Genomic DNA, 23,055 nt, shown 5'->3' on the forward strand with positions numbered 1-23,055 from the left:
AATTTAATGTCTAGTTCCATAATTGAGTTATTTTTTAAGACTGCATTTCTATATTTTTTTAGATTAGCTTATTCTAATACCTAATTTTGTTACTATATGTATTTATATGTAAAAACATATAAAATATATAAAAACATATAAAATCCTTATGTCTGCAGTTATTTTTCTGGAGCTGCACTTTAGCTTTTAGTCTATTTTATTTTCCTTGTGTGTTATATTTGTTTCTACTTACTAGGCATCTTCTCCTGCTTTAAAAGAAATGAAATGGAGAACTTCTTGATGAGGGTGCAGATTTTTTGACTCCTTAGCAGTGAGAGATGCAGTGCTATGGGAACACTGCCTGCCTGTATCAGTGAGCTTGTGCCTCGTGTAATTTGGCAATATTAATGTTTAGGAAGGCAATTGAATGAGATAAAAAGAGCTCCTAAGATGGTGGTCCCTGCAGGTCAGCAGGCAGTGTAGTAAATCATCATAGTGAGGAGGTGCAACTGCCAGCACATGATGAAATAACTCATTACTATTCCAGCTGCTGATTCACAAGTCCTGCTGCAATTACAAGTGACAGTAGAGAGGCTGGGGAGAAAACAGGGAGCCTGCTCTGGCAAATTCCAGATGGAGAACTTGCATTCATCTCTGTTCTCTAATGAGGGGGTAACAATGTTTGAGGCAGGTCCTGGGGACATATTTCATCACAGTTCTGTGCCTTGGTTCCCCCCCAGGGTCACGTTGCTGCTGCAGCAATGGAAAAGAGCTTCAGACCTGCTGTGTACAAACTCTTTTGTTGTGCACTGTATTTAAAATGTCTTCCCCCCCTCTTCTTTCTCCCTTAAAAATGTCTGTTTCTCCATTTTCCCTTTTTCTAGAATGATACAGAGCGCTATAAAGGCTTTGAACCTGCAAAATTGTTCAAGTACCAGCTAAAAAATAAATGTGCAATGTTACATTGTAATATAACATAGTGCTTTTTAATGAACAGTTTTTCAGAAATTTATTGGTTCTGTTGTCCTGGTTTTATAGATTAAGAATGTATCAACTTGTTTGTTTTCTAAATTGGGAACACAGGACATTGATAGTTTATATGCCTGAGTCATGCTGTAATTGAAGCAGGAATTGAATCTGGACTGAGTAGTATAAAACATGGACAAACTGGAGATTCTAAGTTGTTGTCTGGTGAGCCAAGCAAATAATTTATAATAAATGGCTATTTTTATGTATGAATGGGAAAAATTATTCTTACTGCTTTAAGAGTTTTCCAGCATTCAGTCACTTGTCAAAATTCTTTCCAAAAGTGTTATGTACTTGTCAACTGGCAACTTGGCCTCACACAATCACTTGCTCAATTCTCCCCCACCCCACCCCACTGTGGGATGGGGGAGAGAATTGGAAGGGTAAAAGTGAAAAAACTTGTGGGTTGAGATGAAAATACTTTGATAATGGAAATGGAATGATCATAATGATAGTAATGATAAAAATGCAATTGGTAGGAAAATAAAAAAAGAGAAATTAATAAAACCAAAGAATGGTAAGTGATGCACAGCACTATTGGTTCCCACCCACCTATTGATGCCCAGCCAGTCCCCAGGCAGTGCTCCCCCATGAACCTCCCCCTGAGTTTTATTGCTGAGCATGAGCCATATGGTGTGGAATATCCCTTGGGTCAGTTGAGGTCAGCTGTCCCAGCTGTCCCCCTCCCAATTCCTTGTGCTCACCCAGCCTCTTTCCTGGTGATGAGCAGAAAAGACATTCACTCTCTAAGCTCTGCACAGCAATAGCTAAAACATCCTTGTGTTATCAGCACTGTTTCCAGCACAAATCCAGAACAGCTCCATACAAGTTGCTTTGAGGAAGAATAACTACTCCAGCTAAAGGCAGAAGAGCACTGAAGTTACAGAATTGCCCCATCTTTGGGTAGGTGGTAGGGGCTGGCATTTCCAGAATGACTTCTTCAATGAAAAAATTTATATACTGGTTCTCAGGAATATGCACTGGTAAAATTAGCTTTCTATAAAATGTAGTTTTTGAGAACAGAATGTAACCATTTGAATAAAGAAGAATATAAGCAGACAGTTGTGAACATTAACTCTTGCAGGCTTGATATTTTGAGCAGTCCTTCTTGGAAAAAAAAGAGTTTTCTTCCTGGCACTTCACAAAATACCAGGAGGTGGTGGCTCTTTGTGCTGTTTATATGATATTTCAGGTGAACCAAATTTTGGAGGCTGCCTTCTGTTTTCGTTCATGGAGTGAGATATGACATGGGCAGTGTCAATACAGAGTGCCCCCAGTTCATCAACAGCCTTTGGCCTGCAGAAATCACAAATTGATTCCAATTAATTCTGCATGCCCACTAGAAACTCTGTGCTCAGCTGTGGGTCTGTACCACAGTACAGGAGACACGAGCTGTGGGCTGTGTCCCTTGGTGCTGTGCAGAGTTGCTCCTGCTGAGCTGATGTTAAAGGAGCTTCCCTGGAGAGGAATTTCTACCTGGCAGGGCTAAGCAGCCTCTTATGAGCTGGTCCCTCCCTATTCAGAGCTTTGTTACTTTTCCAGAGATGCCAAGTGAGCTCAGCTTGGCCATTGCAGTGCTGGGCAGTTTCTTCTGGGGGCTTCTCTGTCCCTTTTGGCCCTTGTGCAAAGAGGTGGTAAAAGGAGGATGCAGTGGCATTTCAGGTGTTTCTATGTGCAGGGATTTCTGCTTTGAGCAAAATGAGCTGTGATGCCTATGAGATCTCATGTTCCAAAAGTCAAGAATAAACAGTCAGTGAAACTATCCTGTCCACCGTCTGTGTACCCACATGAACCCAGCTTTATGTAGTGTTTGGTATTTTGATAATAGTTTTATAATTTTTATAATATTTTATAATATGGGTATATTTGTTATTATGAATGCATTATTATGTTTATTTATTTTGACAAACCCATATTTTTCCTTTTTTTTCTCCTCCAGAGTGACCGACTACTCATTAAAGGTGGAAGAATTATCAATGATGACCATTCCTTCTATGCAGACCTATACCTTGAAGATGGACTAATAAAGTTGGTTTTAAGAATTATTGTTTTTTTTTTTGCATGCATGTTAGCATAGACTACTGTGATTTCTTGATAGTGCTGACCTGAAATCTTTTGTGGACAGAATGTCGGTTACCTCTAAATGTGAGGCTGTAGTTGAGGACTGTTTAATTCTTAAATTCTGCCATTTTATCTCCACTAAGAATGGATAAGTAGAAAATTTCTTTGCTGTAAATTGAAGATATATGCTTTTCGAACAGTTGAATCACAGTTTCTTCTGAAATAATTAAGGCAAGTAGACAGTCTAAAGAAAAGAATAGTGGTAAAGACAATGGAAATCTTTTGAGTCCATGAATGGCAGAAGACTCTCTACAGCTTTTTCCCCTTACCTAGTCAGTGCAATTATAGCCATGCTCCTAAGGATTGTAGGGCTCAGAAATCTGAAATATGCCCCATGTTGCATGGTGCAAATAAGGACCTGCTACTTCTCAGTTGCCTGTTGGTTAATGCTGAACCACAGCACATTCTTTTCCTATAATGTTGTTATGCATTGTAACACAATTAGAAAGTCTTGATTTATCAGGCTGTAAAAATACAGGAACTGGGAAAGTATTTGTTAGGTGAAAAACTTGAAATATGTGTTACTGATAGCCTGGGAATCTGTAACAGAGATGTCCATGTGCTCTGCTGGTCCTGCCTTGGCTTAGTGGAGATGAGGGTCTCTAAGGTTTGCAAAGTTATATAGTGAGCACTCTGATGTACACAAAGATCAAAGCCTTTTTCATGATTGCTAGACATTTTTCACTGGTGACCTAAGAATCTGAGTCTCCAGAGGCTACAATCTGATGCACAGAAATATAATTATGGTTATTTTGTAAATAATTAATTGCCTACTTGTTTTCAGAGCTCCTTAAGAATATAACATCAGATTAAAAGTCCAATTCTTTATATATCTGTGACTGCTTATGTTGTTATGATTCAGGTTAAAAATATGAATACTTTCATCCATGGATTATGCAATTTTCTTTTTAATACTTTTCACTCTGCCTTTTTATTTGTAGTGTTACTTGCATTGCAGAAGTGGCAAAAATGGAGAGGACACAACATTTTGAACATGTATCTATATTTAAAGCAACAGTTAGCCAAGTACTGCTCTCTTTGATGGGTGTTTTTGTTGAGTTTTTCTGTGGTTTTCTTAGTTCATATACAAATGTTCTAGTAACACTTGTAAGCATCAAAACTATTTAAACAACTTAATGCATGAGATGCTGAGAGCCTGCAACTGCTGGGAATTTTTGGCTTTGATTCCAGAAATGCAGTGGTAGTTAGCAGTGCCAAGCTTTCACCTGCCTTTGTTATGTACATAGACTCCCTCTGAAATCCATGTGTGGATCTGTACCTCCAGGAAGCATCTCAGCTGTCCAAGCTAATTAGGATTAATAATGAACAGACAGGCAAGATCTTAATTTTTAAGAGGCATTTATCTTTGCCCAAGGAGGCAACTTCTCTATTTAGCACCCTGAGTTATGCCTGGCTCCCTAGATTTAGATTACCTAAGATTTTTCTTTGTAAACTGTGCTAGAAGTCCTGCTCTGAAATAATTTGTGAGGGCAACCTGCTGTGAGATGGGCTTGGGTTGTTACTGTGTTCAGATGATAAATTTTGCAACCTAAGAAAGCTCTGGGTTGATTTGATCTCTCAGTTTCTTCAGGTGGAACTGCCCATTGTGTCTGAATATTTAACATCATTGTTAAATGTGGCTCAAGCTTGTTAGAAGCTGGACCTTGAACCTCAGTCATCCACATTTCAGTTGATGCTATAATTGTCCAGCTGTGGATTCTGCTGATAATACAAAATTGTAGTACAGAATGGAGCAGACACCAAACCACTCAGCCCAGAATAGGCAGTAGTGTCCTGGTTTTACCAGGCTATAAAAGATCTGGGTTATTTTTCTCACTCTGAAATGAAAGCTGATTGGAAAAGAGAGGGTTGGGTTTCTCTTGCAGCCTAACAAAAAGATTTGGGTCTTTTACTGCTTTTAATGCAGACTGTTCTGCAGAGAGGAAAGCAGATGTAGCCTTGAGTGTGTTTGAAGATCAGCTATGGTTTGGAGGATGATCAATATTTCTTCCTACCAATCAATGCTCAAACTGGCTCCCTAGGTACAAGGAGCAGCTGTGTATGTGGATTTTTCCTACCTGAAACTTAAGCCCTGCACACTCAGATGGCAGTAAGAGGCACTTCTGCAGTATCTAAATAGTATTTCAAATAGTTGGTAATTCAAATTGGCATATAAATAATATATTTTGCCTACATCTCTCCTGCCTCTGTTGTCACATGAGGAAGTGAGCCCAGTGCCAAGTGGCAGGTCATGGTCTGGTGCTTGCTGTTCTCTGCTCCATCCCTGCCAAGGGGAAGGGTTGGCTCCCTCTGGGCTGGAGGGATGAGCAAGTGGCAGGGTGAGAAACTGGGAACATGCTCTCCAGAGCTGGGTAAGTGGTGAGTCAAGTTAGGAGAAACCTCAGATGCCTAAAAGAGGTCTGGGCTTGATAATTACAGAAGCATTACCACAGAGTTCTAGGGGAGGTTTTCAGCTTAGGAAGAGCTGAAGTCTGCTGTTTCTGTTGTGCTTTAATCAACTCATGTACAATAGAATTTGAACCAACTTGTTTGACTGAAAATGGCAGACAGCATCAGCTTTCTGTGGGTCTGAGTTTTCTGACTGCTGACATATGAAGACACCAGCTCAGTCATTTGTACAGTGTGTAGAATACAGGTGTCTGTGCTGTTGTATTTTTTCACCCTCAAGTAATGGAACCCCATTCTTACTCACATACACTTTGCATTAATGAGTGAGCTATTCAGGAATCCTGTCACATTATCTCCTACTCTCTGTTCTACTTAGTCAGAATAAAAATAACCTTGAGCCCCAGTGAAAATCAGACTTCTCCCAGCCTTAATCTTGATTCCAGGGCAAGAAATGAGACAGGTTTCTGACAGGTATTAATGCAGCATCATCCACAAAGGCTGTTTGGTCCTATGCCACTTCAACATTGATCATTTCAGCTGAATAAGAAGTTACTCAACCATACACTAAAAATAATGAGCATTGAGTCATCAAAAAGCTTCAGTATATAGTTAGCACACTTTCACTTTGTTAGGACATGTCTTCTTGTAGAGGAAACTGGTAGATACTGACTGTGGAAGAAAACAAAAATTAATTGCTTTTTTTGTGAAGGTTTTAATCAATATTATTCTCAGAAGGTGTGTTAGTCCTTTAAGTGCAGTTACTCCTTGGATGTATTCAAAGGAGATGGGTCATGGTTAATTTTATTTCCTGGTTCAATTTCTTAGCCACATAAATTCTCTGCAAAGGTAGAGGGTTGTTCAGATTAAAATCTTGGGGATAGATTTGACTAACAAAAATTAGTGCAACACCATTACTATATGTGGGGCTACCTAACTTTATGCAGGCATTGAATCTGCTCATGGATGCAATGCCTTATGGTGTGCCTTTGGGAGGCACATTTTCAAGCAGATTGCAAGGTTAGTTTGTGCAATGGGATGTGCTGGGCAGCTGCAGGTTTTTGCATCCAGGGTGGTTCCCTGTTTGCCAGGTGCTGTTCACTGTGCAGCTGCACACAGGCTGTGCCATGCTGCCCATGTTGATGACTGCTGGGTGCCACAGTGGAGGTGCCAGCTCTCATGAGCAACTCCTGGTTTGTTCAGTGCTGGGCAGCTGTGACCCCATCCCAGGATACCCACGAGGAGTTTGCCCATGGAATGGCTGTGCTTCCCTCCAGCCAGAGCCCAGGGCACCAGGGCACACAAGTTGCTGGAGGTGACATTTTTGCATAGCATGTGAAACTAATTCTTGACCTCTTGGGGCTATTTATTAACTCTGTCAGTTTGGCCAGATTCCAGTGTGAATAATTATACCTGTTTGGGTTTTTTTTTATTTTTCCCACTGGTTTTAATGAACAGTTATATTCACTTCTGGTTCTATCTTATCACAGTTGGCTGTTAATCAGTCACTGTAGGTGGAAGCTGCATTTTAATGTGGGGAAACAGATTCAGTAGCTCAGATGTCTGAGACATTTATTTAGCTATGGTTAAATGTCATTTTATCCAGACAAAAGAAAATTAAGACAAGGACTCCATGTCTGTAATATGAGATGAACTAAGTGAACTTTAACTACCTTACAGTTACCTCTAAGCCCAAATATATTGTGGTGTAACAGTGCAGAGACACGGCTTCCACACATAACCATACCTCTCCCTGATTGGCACCATGCAAAGTAGAGGATAAAAATGTAGTGTGGATTTAAAAATTAAAGTTTAATTTATTTGTAGTTGAGTTCATGAATAATAAAAGTATTTTGATCATAAGTATCTGGAGTTTGACACTGGTATGGGGGACAGATTAATATTTTTAATAGTGAAAAAATAAAAAAAATCCTGCTTTGAACACCTGAAGAGAGAAAGATGGCAACAGCTAATTATAATTTTTCCACACAGTTATGCAGAATGTTTCACTGACTTTTAACATCAAGAGGAGAATGAAGAATATGGGACATAGTAGATTAAACATGTTTAGGTCTCTTAGATTTGTATTTCTATGTCTTAGGTTATTTAGATTTCTTTTTAAGGATAAATTTGCATTGCATGATGACAAAGTAATTATAAAATTTTCTGATGTGCCTTTTGTCCTATATTTACAATTCCAGTTCTCTCCCATATTTGATCTATGTTTTTCTATTTTCATTTAAGAACTTAATATGCAAAACTGGAGCCCCCAGGAGAGCATTAAGTGTAATTTGAATTGTTTAAAGATAGAAATCATATAAAAGATAATCAATTTTTAATGCTGGTGCATTACAGCTCCTTTATTGGCCACTAGAGCCATGCAAAGCAAGCAGAGCTCACAGCTCAGTGAGGCAGCTCTCCTGTGCTTTGTTCTGCTGTGCTGGGCAGGACAGGGGAGCCTGTGCTCGAGCTTCACCTTGCCTTTGGGGACCCTCCTCCTGCATGGGCCCAGGCTCCCAGGCCCCTACATGACTCAAATAGCTTTGTCCTCTGTGCTTGTTCAAATAAAATAATGCTGGCTTTCCTTGCTGTCCAGGCAAATAGGAGAGAATCTGATTGTCCCTGGAGGAGTCAAGACCATAGAGGCCAATGGGCGCATGGTGATTCCTGGGGGAATAGATGTCAACACTTACCTACAAAAGCCCTGCCAAGGGATGACTCCTGTTGATGACTTCTATCAAGGCACAAAAGCAGCTCTAGCAGGGGGCACCACCATGATCAGTGAGTACCAGCAGAGCTGTCTCTTCCCATGCCAGGCTGAAGCCTGTGTAGCATGTATGGGGATAGCTACCAGAGGCTTCATTCTGATTTTCTGAGATCTTCTGCAGTGAATCTTCACATTTCTGAGCACTGTGTTTGAGATCCATTCATCATTGTTAACTAGGGTTGGCCTGAAAATGAACCTGCCCTCAGAAAGAAATACCACTGTGTGGAGTTTCTTTTGGATTTTCCTCTGTAATGCAGAACAAGCACTGAGGGATAATGTATGTATTCTTGGGATTTTTAGAAAGCAGTGTAGGTAGTGCTGTAAGTATATGGCACAGAAAATCTGACAAAGATCTGCTGTTCCCACCTACTGCCATTTCAAAGGCTTTGGAAATAAGATATGCTTATTTATGAACTTGGATTTGGCAGCAGGAGTTGAGGAAGACCTTAACAGAGATGTCCCAGAGGACCATCTTTGTTGGTGAAGGGAAGAAGTCTTTGTAGTTGTTAAAGGCACTTCTTCTGTCTACAGATGGTGGGACAAGATTTATCTTTTGCATTCTGGCTGTGGCTTGACTTTGGTTATATGTTGTGAGGCAATTGCTCAGGTGTCATAAATTGTCTTTCTTGTGGAGAGGAGCTTCCCAGTGGAGTTTTACTCCCACTGAATTGGGATGTGCATTTTTTGGGGGGCGTTACCTGTTACCCATGTTCAGCAGCAGGTATCAGCTGAAAGATTCTTTGGCCATAGTCAAAAAATGCACTACTGTTGATTCCTTTTGTTAATAATTTTTTACAGTCTGTGTTCTTCAGTTGAGTATTCTTGTGCTGAGTTAGGCTTGCAAATGGTACTGGGAAGCCCACCTTGATTTGTTTCCATACTAACTTTTGACCTAGCCCTGCAGAGAGAGGTACCTATGCATAAGTATTTGTGTCTTCATGTCAGTGGATGGTGTGGCACCATTAGAGGCAGAAGATCTTGAGGCAGGGAAGAGGCAGGACACTCAATGTACTGTGTGGTGTGACTGAGTGTTTGTGCACAATGTCACCCCTGTTCAAACCTTTGGCTGTATTCCCTGTTTTGGCTGCTGAGAAAACATTGAACATCTGCACTGATGTATTGGTAGGGCATAGTGGGCCAGTTCAGTGACTATGAGGCCATGGTTCATTATTATTCACAGTGCTTACTGTGAAATACATAAAAATGGATACATCAGACAAGAAATACAATGAAATCCAGAACCTATGGTCTCTTATAATACAGGTAGGGGCAAGACAAAGTTTCCTAAACTGTGAGGTTTGGCTCCCTCTTTGTGTGTTTATTGATGCTGCACCAAGCAGGTTGCTAGACTGATCTTTAGTACAGACTATTCACAAAGTGTGCTACACCTGGGGCAGCAGGACCTGGCTGACACCCCAGAGTTGCAGTCAGCACACAGGCTGCCTCCAAGGTTGCTGTTTTAGCTGAGATGTTGGGAGGCTGCTCACTTTGGGGAAATCTGAGCAGTGTGCATACTGTCTCTCTAACTGATACTCCATTTCTTTTTCAGTTGATCATGTGCTTCCAGAACCTGGGTCAAGTTTACTGACCTCCTTTGAGAAGTGGCACGAGGCAGCTGATACCAAATCCTGTTGTGATTATGCTCTCCATGTGGACATCACCAGCTGGTATGATGGGATTCGAGAAGAACTGGAAGTACTTGTGCAAGACAAAGGTTAGTGAGTGAAATGTAGTAGTCTTTTTTGGTATTATTGAAATATAATATGGAGTTGAAATTTTGAAGTGTTTTAATGAATGCATAGGCACTTGCTATGCTGGCCAAGGTTTTTCACTACCTTGTACTTGTATTTTTACTTGCTACTGTGTAAAATGGGACCTAAAACTTAGTGCATGTATATGACTTTGTCCAGTATAAGCATGGAAGATTAAGATGTTTATGTTGTCATAAAGAAATGTATCACTTTATCCTTGCTTGTATATGTGGAAATAGGCTCAGATGTTGCATAGCTAGGTTGTTTTTTAAGGTAAAACTCAGAGATCAGTATTTAGGATAATCAGCCCAGTCACCTTAGATCCTCAATTTAATGAATGAAGAATATGTAACATTTCAAAGAAGTGGTTCAGATTTTAACCAGACTTCAATCTTTGATTTAGCTGTCTCAAATTAAATCCAGATATGAAGAGCACATGGAGCTATGAAAATGTCACTACAGTCTAGATCTCATTTCTCAGCAGAGACTTGGAATAATTTACTTGCTGAGGCTTGATTTTGTAAATAAAACATGCCTGCATTTTTAAAGCAGATTCCAGTTATTAGAAAAAGAGATGCTAAAGTTAGTTACCTAATATTGAAAAAATGCCTTGATTTTCTTGAGTGCTTCTCTCTGGTGGCTTTCCCTGACATTAATAGAAGATGCCTTGTTTCAACACCTGCAAAAAAGAAGTCCCTTATTTAGGAATCTGAGACACTACTATGGGTTTGACTGTTGAATTAACAAGCCTACTATCATGTGAGATGCTATGGGTTACCCTACCTGGACTCCAGCTGCCAATTCAGAATAGCACAGATGAAACCTCTCCTAAATGCATTTCCACACATGCAGGCTCAATGTGGCAGTCTCATATATGGAGGGCATCTTTGTGGTACCATCTCTGTGTGGCAGTGGGATCTAGCCCTCAGAAGATCCTAGCTTAGATATTCTTCCATGAAATTGTGCCTGACAGCATGTAATTTCTTCTCAGAATAATATATTTTCATGTATTTTTCTTTTTCTACTTTCCTTGAAAATGTATAGATATTAATTAGGGAATATTTTCTGAAGTGGCATGAGGTTTCATGGGCAAATCAGAATGACTCTTCTGTTGGGAAACCTAAGTGATATGTATAAGCAGCATCCTTTGTAGAGCTAGTGTTGACTTAGATGTGAAAGGTTCCTTATAGAGAAGGGTACTATCAAAGTAGGAAAAAAAAGCAAAATGCTATTTTTGAGTGAGCAGTTTGCTGAGATGCCATGAAGATGCAGTCATCTGGGGGAGTTTATTCCACGTCACAGGATGCTAGCAGTACATGTGCTGTATAACCAGATTTTAGGCAACAAAACACTTCCATCAGCAAGACTGCATATAATTATATGCAACTAGAGCTGGTCTTACATAGGTTTCTAGTACAGGTGATTTTGACAAGGTGATGACATCTTGATGACAAGTTATGCTAAATCTGTGCTATTTCCCTGCTATCAGCATTAACATGAATCTGCTGCTGTGCATTAGCTGACTGTATACTGTGCCTTGTTTCAAAGGTTGGAGATCATTTTCCAGAGCTCCTGGACCACAGGTGGCTCAGCACTCCCAAATTTACCCAAGGGTTTGCATTAAAAGCCTGGTGCAGACAGTTAGTTAATATTTTTCTCCAGCTGTTGAAATGTGAGTTTTCTATATAAATCTGACCTGCCTCTGAGTCATCAGGGGAAGCAGAAATCTGTTCATTGGTTCCTGAACTGAGATTTATGATGAATCCTTGGTGGCCTCTTCAGTGGTGAGAGCATTAGGAGGTCACTTTGTTCTCATGTATGTATCAGGCAGGCAGTGTGAGTTACTCTCACATGTTAGGGACACAGGGTAAGGGTGAGGATGAACACATAAGCCCAATAGGAAATAATTCAGTGTGGCAAGGGCTTCAAATTAACAGATAGTATTTCCTGATAATTGGAAACATTTAAGCCAGCTGGTGCAAATAGACTTGATGTCAGTGGAGTGATCCTGGTTTTCATCAGCTGGGAATCTGGATTGAATTGATTCTTGGCTGATTGTGGGTGAGTTAGCTGAGTGACAGGGCTCAGCTCATTGTATTTCAGTGCTACATGTGCCTAATGCAATCAGCATGAGTAACAGGGGAGCTCACAGAGTGGCTGTTATACCTCTTGTCAAGAGGTATAATTGAACAATTAATCAGTTTTAAATCAATACAAAGCTAATTTAAGGAGACACAGGCTTTGGAAAGGCCTGAAGATGTTGTGGAGCCAAATATTGTTTATAAACACTCAGGCTTGTAGCATTTCAGCAGCTATTTTGGGATTGAGTTCTTCAGTATATGCAAAGGAGCCAGAGCCTGAAATTGCTGACAGGGGCCTCACTGGTTCCTTTGACTTTGTCACTGTTCAAAAAAACCTGTAGTCCTGCCTAAAATTTGGAGAGGATTCTGTTGAGTACCCCTGGTGTGAGGGCAAGTAGGACATTGACAAGAATGTAGTGTGTAACAGTATTAAGGTCAATAGGCCATGGACCAGGGCTTTTGAAAAGCTGCATAATTCCAATGAGTAGGTCAAGGAACCAGGCCAGGGCAAGGAGTCTAATCTTGGATACCTGAATATGTAAATTTGTGTTATTTATCTTGGTGTCTGGTATAGATGTTCTCTTTGCAAGGCAGGATTGTTCACAGCATCTCTCCTGCTAGCTGTAAAGGCAGCCCCTGAGATGCTCTTCTGCTGGGGGTGTGAATGTGTGGTTACTTGGGAGAACTCTGCTTCTGCACTGTGGTAAGGGGCAGGTTTAAGATCCTATGGCAGATCAAGAACCCTACTGAGATCCCATTATTTGCAGGGAGAATATGAAACAGAGTGAGAGCAAAACTCAGTTGTTTTATCAAGGTCAGAAGATACCAGGGCAGTAAAAGAGAAAGTATGCAAACATATTGCTTGGGTCAGTGTATGTCTTCCACCCACAGTACTCAGGGAAAGCTGCCTTACTCCTGCAGGACTGTGATGAAGAACATACTGAGTATTTTGAAATTGTAATGAGGACTAGATGGAGGCATTACAGTTAGTGAAGGCTGTATGGGTTTTCTGTGAACATGATAAATAGGAAAAGAGGGAGAAAGGATGGGCTTACAGGCTAACAGGGTTCCACCTTTCAGGCTGGATTTGCTTGGCATGGAAGTCAGCAAGGAGGGGCCAGCTCCTGCTTTGTGTTTCTCTCTGAGCTGCCTGGATTTAGCAGGGAGACATAATACCAGGGATCATTTCAGTGTTTTATCCTGCATGTATCCTGGGGTATTTTAGTCCTGTAATTGTAAATAAACAAACTCTCTGTGTTTGTGTGAGCAGTCATACCCTCTGCCTGAGGAGGTATTTGCTCATTCTAGACTCATGAAGGAGTTATATCTTCATCAGAAAGCTTTATTCATTTTGTGTAGGCAGCATGAATAACATAAACAGATCTCTTTCTTTTTTTCTTGCCCCAGGAAGCACAGTTTTCATCACAGCCATTTTGAAATGCAGCAAACACAGCTTAGGTAGCTTAGAATTTACTTTTTTTTTTTTTTGAGGTAGAAAATTACAGTGCTGGTCCTTGGACCAAACTGGGGATCTTGCCAGTAGACTGGAAAGTAAGTCAAATATATGCAGAGATTATGAACAGAAGACATTTGTAAATCTCATTCTGTAAGAATACGAATCTGTATAAATAACCAAATCCTTGAAATAAATATCAACACCTTTGGGGATTAGAATACAGGGGTTACTTGACAACTGACACTCAACACTAGCATTTCTTATGGATTTCTGAAATTTGAAACTGTTGTCTTTCCTGGTTTTTTTATGAGTGCCAGCATAAATCCTTCCATCTTTGGAAGGCAGAAGGAGAGGTGTGATGAGCTGCCTATTAAACTGTTTTCAGGCTTGTTTCCACTCCTTCCCAGTGTCTACCATCAGCTAAACTTAGTGCTTTGGAGTGTAAGGTCAAGGAAAATCAAGTCTGTATGCACATTCAGGTACATATTTCCTATGCCTTCTCAGTGCTTTGGGGGAACCTAACCAGAAGTTTTATCTACCAAAAAGCACAGTTTAGATCAAGCTGAAATATTTTCCTGATTGGCTAAGAAAACCTAAAAAGGAAAACACTGATTCACAGAACCTTACACAAGGTTTTTTTAAACTTCACAAACTTTACATGCCTTAGCCACCATTGCTTGCCTGTGATTTGGCTACAAGCAATCAATCCTCTTTGCAGTGGTGGCTGGGTTACTCCAGGGATGAACACAGGTTACCCACAGCATCAAAAAATCCCCCCAGAGAAGCTGTAATGTGGCTGTGAAGCCATGCCTGATTTTTGGCAATCACTAGTGAAAAGCCTAGTCTAGACATATTCTATAACTTATTTTCCTGAAGTTTTTGTTGAAATACAGTTTAAGAATACACTTACATGGCAACACCTTTGAATTTTGTCTTGGAACAGGTGTGAACTCTTTCCAAGTCTACATGGCGTACAAAGATCTCTACCAAATGTCCGACAGCCAGGTATTGCTCTGAGTGCTCTTCATTGCTGTCATCTGTCCTCTCTTGCCTCATCTCCCAACCCTTGAGGGGCTGCTCAGGTTGAATCCCAGGCAAACATTCTCACTGGCCTGATTGGCACTGGGAGAAATGTGCAGTGGTGGTTCACTCTCTGGAGGGTCAGTGCTGAGCTGTGTAGAACATCTGCATGGGTTTCTTCAAGATTATGACATTCGCCTTCTGGAGAGATCTTCTGGTGCCTCCCAGCACTACAACCACTCAGCTCTGCTCAGGATTTGGCTCATTTTATTTTGCAGTAACCTTTAGAGGACTCTAGGTCAGAGAGGGAGAAAAATATGAAGGCAGTGGTAGTTTTCAGGTTTTGGGAGTTCCTTGGTTGCTGTAAACAGCTAAATGGAGTTGCTCTTTGGGGGAGGTGGCCTTTTCTCATTAGGGCTGGAGATAACAATGAGCTTGTTTGTCCAGAGCTCATTACAGATTCCACTCTTCAGCTTTCCCATTCATACATTACAGGCCACTGTAAATGGACAATGGCATCTGTTAGTAATAATAATGTTTGCTTATTCAGTTGATAAAATATTTCTTTCTTACTTATTCCCAGAGCTACAGCTCTTGGTCTCTTAAATAACTGTTGTTACACCTCCAATACATGTGGTTTTAATTGGAATTTTAGACATAATGATTTATAAATAATCTCTGAGAGGCAGTGCCTGTTAAATTTAACTCCTCATTGGAGTTGCCAAGATGAATACATGAAAAAGTTTTAATGTGTGGCTGGACTAATGGCTGTTGCCTTGTTTAAATGTCCATGTTGCAAGCTGTATATTGCAGCCCATTCAATGCTGCCTGAAGTGCCCTAGTGCAAAAATAGACACTGAAAAACCTTTGTCTTCTATATTTATTCTGTGTTTGAAAACTGGGCTCCCATGTTACTGAAGTCTGATTTTAAAAAGGGAAACATAAGCTGAATATCTTTTGGAAAGGAAACTATATTTCAGTAGATGTGTGCTCAGAAATTATTAGTAAAAGCAAAAGGATCAACTGCTGCCTTTTTTTATGGATGTATATTGAATCTTAGAAAGCAATTAAAAAACCAAGGATACTCTAGAAAAAATATTGCAACTTTTAATATGAGAATTAAAGATGTTGCTAAAAGCTCAACAATGACAGCTCTAAGATGTTGCAAAATGCCTGCACTTCAGAAAAGAGATGTTCTAGCCATGCTAAAAGTGTCTGTAGAACATAGCAATAGTTCTATTTTACATAGTAAAAAGGAAAGAGGGTCACTAAACAGCCCTGTGTGGGAGGGCATGGGGAGGTGGCTCTGCAGTGCAGGGGCTGGGGCAGGGGGCTCTGTGTCCCAGGGAAATCCAGCCCTGCCTGGGGCTGTTGACCCTGTCTTGGTGCAGTGGTGTGTACAGGGGTGGGCAAGTCAACACCAATCAGTGAAGCTCAGATTCTGTGTAGAAAAGAGATTATTTTCTATTCACCAATATAATTACCAGCATAGAAGGTACACAACTGAGCTGAAGAGAGAGGTATGAGTGTGAAGTAATGTGGTTTCCTTCTTTGTACCACCTGCAGCTTTATGAAACCTTTACCTTCCTAAAGAGTCTTGGAGCTGTTATCCTGGTCCATGCTGAAAATGGAGACTTGATAGCTCAGGTGAGTGAACCATCATTTTTGCTTCACTTTGTGAGATGGTAGATATAAGAGAGCAGAAGTTAAATAGGCCAGTCAGTGAATGGGTAGGAAGAGGGAGCTCACTGGAAAGAGCTTTAATTGAACCTGATGCCCTGCACAGTGCTGGTATAAAGCCTGTGATAAGAGAATGGGGGTACTTTTGCATTTATTGGCAGAGCATCCTTGAGATAGGACAATGATCCAGGCAGCTCCTTGTCTTGCAGCAGATGAGGACTAAATAAGGAGGGCAGGAAGAAGCAAGATTTCTTCTGAATTCAGCAGATACAAGTGAAGCAGAACAATGTGAAGTCTTGTTCACAAATTTTGGATACAAAAAGAGAATCTGAAAGCTTTATACTAAAGTCTTTTGCTGCACCTATCAGCATAAGCTACACAGTGAGTTTGGAGCAGGTATTAAAGCTCAGAGACCTATTTATTGTTGAGAATATTCTTATAAATCTCTGAAGTTTGAGATTAAGAACTACTGTGATCATGTAGACATTTCAAAAATGTGTGTTCAAGTATAATCCCATAATCCCTGCTCTTAGAAGATGCATCTCAGAACCAGGGAGCTGGGCTCAATTCAGAATGTTCCATTAAGGTGCCCTGGATCTCCAGTGCAGTCCCTGCAGGTCAGGTGCCCTGGGAGCTGCTGTCCTCCCACTGGGCTGTTCCATGGCTCTGGTCAGTGCCACGGCACCTGGAGGCATGGAAAGAGGCAACCCAAGGACAGCAGTTGATGGTGAACCTCCCACTGGCCTTTCAGAGGATCCCCCTCTAAAGCAGAAGGGGCAGGGTTGGGTGGGTGTTGTTTTGCTGCTACATTTGTGACAGGTGAGCCTTTGGAGGCTGCTGTGGGGGTGTCTCACTCTCCTGATCCCTCCTACGTGCATGGAGCCCCTCTGAGGTCGGTGAGGCTCTGAGTGAGCCATCTGATTTTTCTGCTGAGCTGCTTATCTGCTGGCTTATCTGCTAAGGACTGGGCTGCAGAGCTGACAGGAAAATTACACAGCTAAAGCTGTCTTTGAAATCTGGACAAGACAACCCAGCTTGTCTCACATCTAAGGGAGAGCCTTGAAGGAGTATTTGAGTTGTTGAGCAGTGTGTAAGAACTCTTATCTTGGGTGTATTTTGCTTTTTCCTCTGTAAGGAAAACAAATCTCCATCTGCCTGGTTAGAATTTACCCCCTTTGAGATCTGCCTTTCACTTTTAACTTTGAGTTTGACCAAAATAACCACTGGGGTCAAAAGTTACTAGCAGGGAATCAGCAGGCACATACAGTGCAGTTGTGTCCTTCCCCACTGAAACCCTCATTTGAATTCAAGAGAGGAGAAAAAGCTGATTTCTCATTAAGTTTAGCATGAATAAAAACCACTAAATACATAATTTATAGTTTTAATACAACATAAAATATCCAGTAGAATTAAAATGACTAATAATAAGCATGATTAAGTCAATATTGCTGTAGGAAAGGGAAAATAAAACAAATCAAATGGCATCTGTGGTGTTTTGATACATTGCCCATTAATATCAAGGCCCACTCATGGAATTGCTTTTTTGGTAGAAATCTATTTCAGTCTGATCAGCCTTAATATACAATATGAACAAACAGGACAGAAAAATTATTAGGAAATGTGCAAGTATTAAATAAATGTAAGTTATGTTACACATCAACCTATTTGTTCACCATTGCCATGTTTCATAAAATCAGTCTTTCTCTATGCTTGCATTTAGAAGAATTATTTAGATAATGAAAAGAAAGCTGCCTGCACAAAGATTTTTTTGGATTGTCATGTGTGAAAATACAAATTTGATCTCGTCAAACAAATATTCTAGTTAATTAGCACTATCAAGTCTTCTTAAAGGGGGTAATTTATCATGTGATCTGATTTTGTTACTTCCTTTAAGATGCAAATCTGTCCTACTTTGTATATCTATTCTGTACCAACTTGCTATTTTTTTACATGGCTGTAACTTCATTTTATGGCTGTATTTTAATTACCTGAAGTCTTTAACTGGCACTATTCAGAGCTGGTGCATTAATGGTCCAAAACACCTGTTTTTAAGAATACCTGGGAAACCACATGTATTTCTAACCAAAATATTCTTACACAGTCAGATTAATGTGTTCCTGTTAATGCCTCTTCAGCCTTGAATGATTGCTGTGAAGACTAAAGTTAACTTTTTTAATGTTAACTTTTTCAGTTTTACCAGAGTATGTTGGTAACAGGTGAGCTTTTCAGCCTCAGGGACCTGGAATCAGATATTTATTAGTTGACACATTCAAATATGGTCAGTAACTTCATCCTGGTCTCTAGGGGACATTTGTCTGTGTCACAGAGCCATTGCATCATTGAGCTGGGCTAATTGGAGCCCTGTGGGCAGAACAGGGCAGGGCCAGAGATACAGCAGCAGCTCTGGTCCCACTTCTGCACTGCTCTCAGGCCTGGACCAACCTCAGGTGAAAAGGGGGTGACCACTAGTTTCTGCAAAAAAGGAAATTTATTCCAATAACACTGCTTGGCCTTAAATCAAGTGAAGCTTTTTGTCTGTTAAAAAAAAAAAAAAAAAAAAAAAAGTCCCACTACTATGAAGCTGGATAGCACAGATTTTTTTTTCTGATAAACCCCCACTGGTCCTGAGATGGGGTCTTGGATGAGGACACGGTGCCCTTGCAACTGGAGGGCACTGTTTTGTTTTATAAAGGCATAAATTTAGTGATTCACTGTGCAGGAAAAAAGCATTACAGAAAACTGAAAGCGTCAGCAATGCTGAAAGTTCAAGACAGTGTTTTGTGGATTGCAACCAGACAGGAACATGAGCAAGTAAATAGGGAATGGTAGGCTGGAAGTACCCATAATGAACATTTAGTGTATTGGTTGAAGCCCATTCCCTGGGCTGGTGTCGTGGTGGGACCTTCTGGAGGGCAGAGGAGGTTTCTGATGGTGCAGCCAATGGCTTGGGGCACAGATATGCTCAATCACACAACAGAGCCCACTGCTGGCTGAGCTGGTGTGACATGGGACCAGTGTGGAGCCAGTGTTTTCAGTGTTCAGTGGGCTTTGCAGCTACTTTTACCTGGCACTGAAAGGGGCAGTCAGACCATGTGGCTGTTCATCTTTTTGAGGATGCTGGGTGCACAGCTCTCATCCTGCACCTGGGTCAGCATTTATCTCTTCTGCTGCAGGAGCAAAAGCGAATTCTGGAGATGGGAATCACTGGACCTGAGGGACATGCCCTGAGCAGGCCAGAAGAGGTAAGAGGCTGCTCTCATTTGCCATTTGTGGGAGTATTGTGTCAAACAAATACTGTCAGAGCTTGGCTTTTGTGTGTGCAGACCATGGATGGGTGCATCAGGGAGGGCAGATGGCTGCTTCTCCCACTGCCTTTTCCAGTATTACTGAAAGTCTGAAAAGTCCAGGTCCTTTCAACTTGTTAGTTTGCCTGAAAAGCCCTTTAGATGCTGCAGCAGGAGCATTCCCTTTGTCCAGGGATAAGTGTGTCCTTGTCACTCACCAGTCTTGCTCCTGCTGCCCTGGGCATGGGTGTGCATGTATTTAACTGTGACCTTTGTGTTAGGCTTATCAGGCTTACCAGGCTAAAAATCAGCAGTGTAGCTTGAGGGTTAGTCCTCAGAGTAACTGCATTTATTAAAATGCTTTGGCTGAAAACCTCCTATAAGATGCATGTGCACATCTATACTGGGCATATGCATACACCCACATATAGATCTGCTTTCATGCTGGCTGATGTATTGGTGCCAGAAATGCAGGCTGTAGAGATGCAAATACATGAGAATGGAAAGATGCTCTGAGGCAGCTTGTTTTATGCAACTCCCTTATAATAAAATCTGGGCTCTGGTGTGGATCATTTCAGGCATCTAGAAAGGGTTTCTTTAATGCCAAGGAAAATGCAGGCACATGAGGATGTCCCCTAAAGTACACAGTTCAGACTGTTAATGGGATGTGGAGGGCAGTAGTGGGAAGTGACTGCTTTCCTAGAAGACTAAAGAGATGAGGTCCTGGGGATTTGAGGCTGAACTTGAAGAGATTGTTGTGGTTTGTAGATCTTTATTTAACTTCTCCCCAAGGCAAAAGGAATCCACTTAATTGATCACATTGTTCTATTGAGCTGTTTATGTACTTCTTAATTTTGCTGTTCAACTTCTACTAAAATTATTCTAAAAGGATTGTTTCCTTTTAATGAAAATCTGAATTTGCAGTTTCCAGAAAGGAATTTTGCTCAGCCATAGTGCTGCAGTGCAGAGGCCATGCCCTGCTCTCTAAAGCTGCATTTGGGGTTTCCAGAGCAAATGTTTTGATACAAGTCCTAGGACAAACTCAAGCAGTCTGATTTAAGGAAAAATATTTTACAGAACTGTAAAGGATTAAGCCATGTGGTTTTGGAAGGTTTAAGTTGTTCAACTTTTCTAGCAAAACTCTTGCATAGAAATTTCTGCACCACTGAGTCACTATTTTCAGTTACAATAGGGTTTTTCATATTAAAATGCCAATACTGTGAGTCCATCTGGGAAGGATCTGGTATAAAACTGATGGCTGGGGAAAGGAGTCTGCAGAGCTGCTGGGAAACACTGCTCCTCCATCTGAAGATGCTTGCTTTGTGTGCCTACGTCCCATATGGCTCCTTGGGAGGAGACTGCCTTTACACTTGCTGACAGAGGGGACTTACTGGGCACTGCTTCAAAGCCTTCTGTGGATTATGGGCTAAATTCAGTCCATAGTGCTGAAGTTGCTGTTTGAGAATTCTTTGCATTCACTGTCACCATTATGTAAAGATTAGGGTAAGCTGCCAGGGGGTGCTCAGAGGTGTTCTCTGAGCAGAGACAAAGTTTTCTTGCTTTGTTCTCCTTTCAGCTGCAGGGTAGGAATCTGAAACAGGAAGGTGGGAGGAAGGTAAGGGGGAGCTGCATCAGCTGCTTGGACATGACCTTTCCTGGGGTGCAGGGAGCCAGGGAGCTGTGTTTGTGCTGGGGCAGCTGTACCCTGCTAGTGAGTACAGCCTGGCTGTGCTTACTGCTACTGCCAAGTGTTTGAGGTTGGGTTAGCTCCCTGTTACCCAGCACTGTGTCTCTCTCTATGGAAAAAGCAGAATCAACCCCTGAAGAGTTGTTGCTGAACAGTTAGAAATATGGCATGGTCCTGCAGTTGATTTTTTCTTCAGACTGCATTTGCAGTTAACTTTTCCCTCCTTGTTTTGCTCAGCTTGAAGCAGAAGCAGTTTTCCGTGCCATCACGATTGCCAGTCGAATAAACTGCCCAGTGTACATCACCAAGGTGATGAGTAAGAGTGCAGCTGATATCATTGCACTGGCCAGGAAGAGAGGTAAATGCTCCCCCAAACTGTTCTTCTTTTTTTTTTTTTTTTTTTTTTTTTTTTTTGTTGAATAGAAGCTTAGTGAGAAAACCTGTCCATCTTGACCCAAATGAGGGGCTGTAGGGAGACGTTAGCAAAGAATGGTAGCACCACTGCAGACTAAATATTTGTGGCTGGGAAGGAATTTACATTTTTAAGTTGACAAGCTCTTCCCATGAACTGTCCCCTTGAAGAGTAAATTGTAACTCTTCTCTATCCTGTTTTCCCTTCTACTTTTCTCTTAGGCTCTGTATCTGTGTTCATGGGAGGCAGATACTTTTTTCCTAATGGCACATCCTCCATGCCAGTATTTGAGGTTGTCATGCTCTGAGGTGTGGCTTGGGCAGTCACCCTGCTGTTAGAGATGCTTGGAGCTTGCTCCTGGCCTTGCTGCTGGAAGCTGACCCCCTCTGATGTGTACTTGCAGCTTGTCCCTGCTTGCTGGGGCCATGGTGGGTTCCAGGTTACAAAGCACCCAAAGGGACCTTGTGAGCCTGAAGGCAGCTGCTTCCAAACCTGTTTGCAAGTCAGGACTGTTCTGCTTGTTGGGGCTACAAAGCTCCTGAGCTATATGGAAAAGCCAAAGAGCAAATTATTGTCTTGTTTGTATCCTTGGAGGCTTGGAGTGTGGTGCTGGGGACCATATGCTGCTATCTGCTGGTGCTGTGCCCAACCTGGGAGTAGCAGAAAGTGCAGAAGTGATCCACCATCACTGCACTCCAAATTGGAGCAACATGGCTGTGATTAAAACCCTACAAATTAAAAGCAGGCCTGAACTGTGTCCTTCTGGATTAGAAAAAAAGATTTGCAAATAGGCTGATCAAAAGCATGTAGAGCTCAGAGAGACTCCTGATTAATTTTTTATCGTACAAAGCCAGGGCTGTTTGACTTCCTGGGAGCTGTGCTAGTCATGTAGCAATGTGTGAATTATACATGGCTGCATGCAGTAAGTAGTGTCATGCTGAAGAGAGAGTGGCTTGTAATTAGTTCCTGTATATCCTTGCTTTCTCCAAGGTACCCTTGTTTTTGGAGAACCGATCACTGCCAGCTTGGGGACAGATGGGACACATTACTGGAGCAAAAACTGGGCCAAGGCTGCAGCTTTTGTGACCTCACCACCTCTGAGCCCTGACCCTACCACTCCAGAGCACTTAAATTCACTCTTAGCATGGTAAGACTTCCTTTTTTTTTACAGGATGATGATGAAGCAAGTGCAAAAGCCATATGGCCTGAAGCATTTAGAGATCAGCCTGGTTTCCTTCAGACCAGTCTCACACAAGAAACAGCAGAGAAGGAACATAGAAAACCAGGGATAGTTAAATCCTTATACTTAGGCTGTCAGTCAAGTGAGGAGTCATGGACACTCCAGTTGCTGGTTGGCTTGATAGAGAGGCAATTGCTTGGCTATT

The 23,055-nt window shown here is 41.4% G+C and overlaps 1 protein-coding gene across 2 annotated transcripts in view; it reads left to right on the forward strand.

Annotated features, from left to right (window-relative positions):
* The window catches only part of CRMP1 (collapsin response mediator protein 1), a 47,670-nt gene that overhangs the window by 12,932 nt on the left and 11,683 nt on the right, over positions 1-23,055 (forward strand). For both annotated transcript variants that reach the window (XM_079306710.1, XM_079306711.1), the window contains exons 2-9: positions 2,945-3,033; positions 8,129-8,313; positions 9,849-10,013; positions 14,531-14,592; positions 16,174-16,254; positions 19,461-19,529; positions 21,496-21,616; positions 22,661-22,817. In XM_079306710.1, coding sequence (XP_079162836.1) covers positions 2,945-3,033; positions 8,129-8,313; positions 9,849-10,013; positions 14,531-14,592; positions 16,174-16,254; positions 19,461-19,529; positions 21,496-21,616; positions 22,661-22,817 — 929 coding nt within the window. The remainder of the gene's footprint in view (positions 1-2,944; positions 3,034-8,128; positions 8,314-9,848; positions 10,014-14,530; positions 14,593-16,173; positions 16,255-19,460; positions 19,530-21,495; positions 21,617-22,660; positions 22,818-23,055) is intronic.

Source organism: Erithacus rubecula (genome assembly GCF_903797595.1).
Source record: "Erithacus rubecula genome assembly, chromosome: 5".
NCBI lineage: Eukaryota > Metazoa > Chordata > Aves > Passeriformes > Muscicapidae > Erithacus > Erithacus rubecula.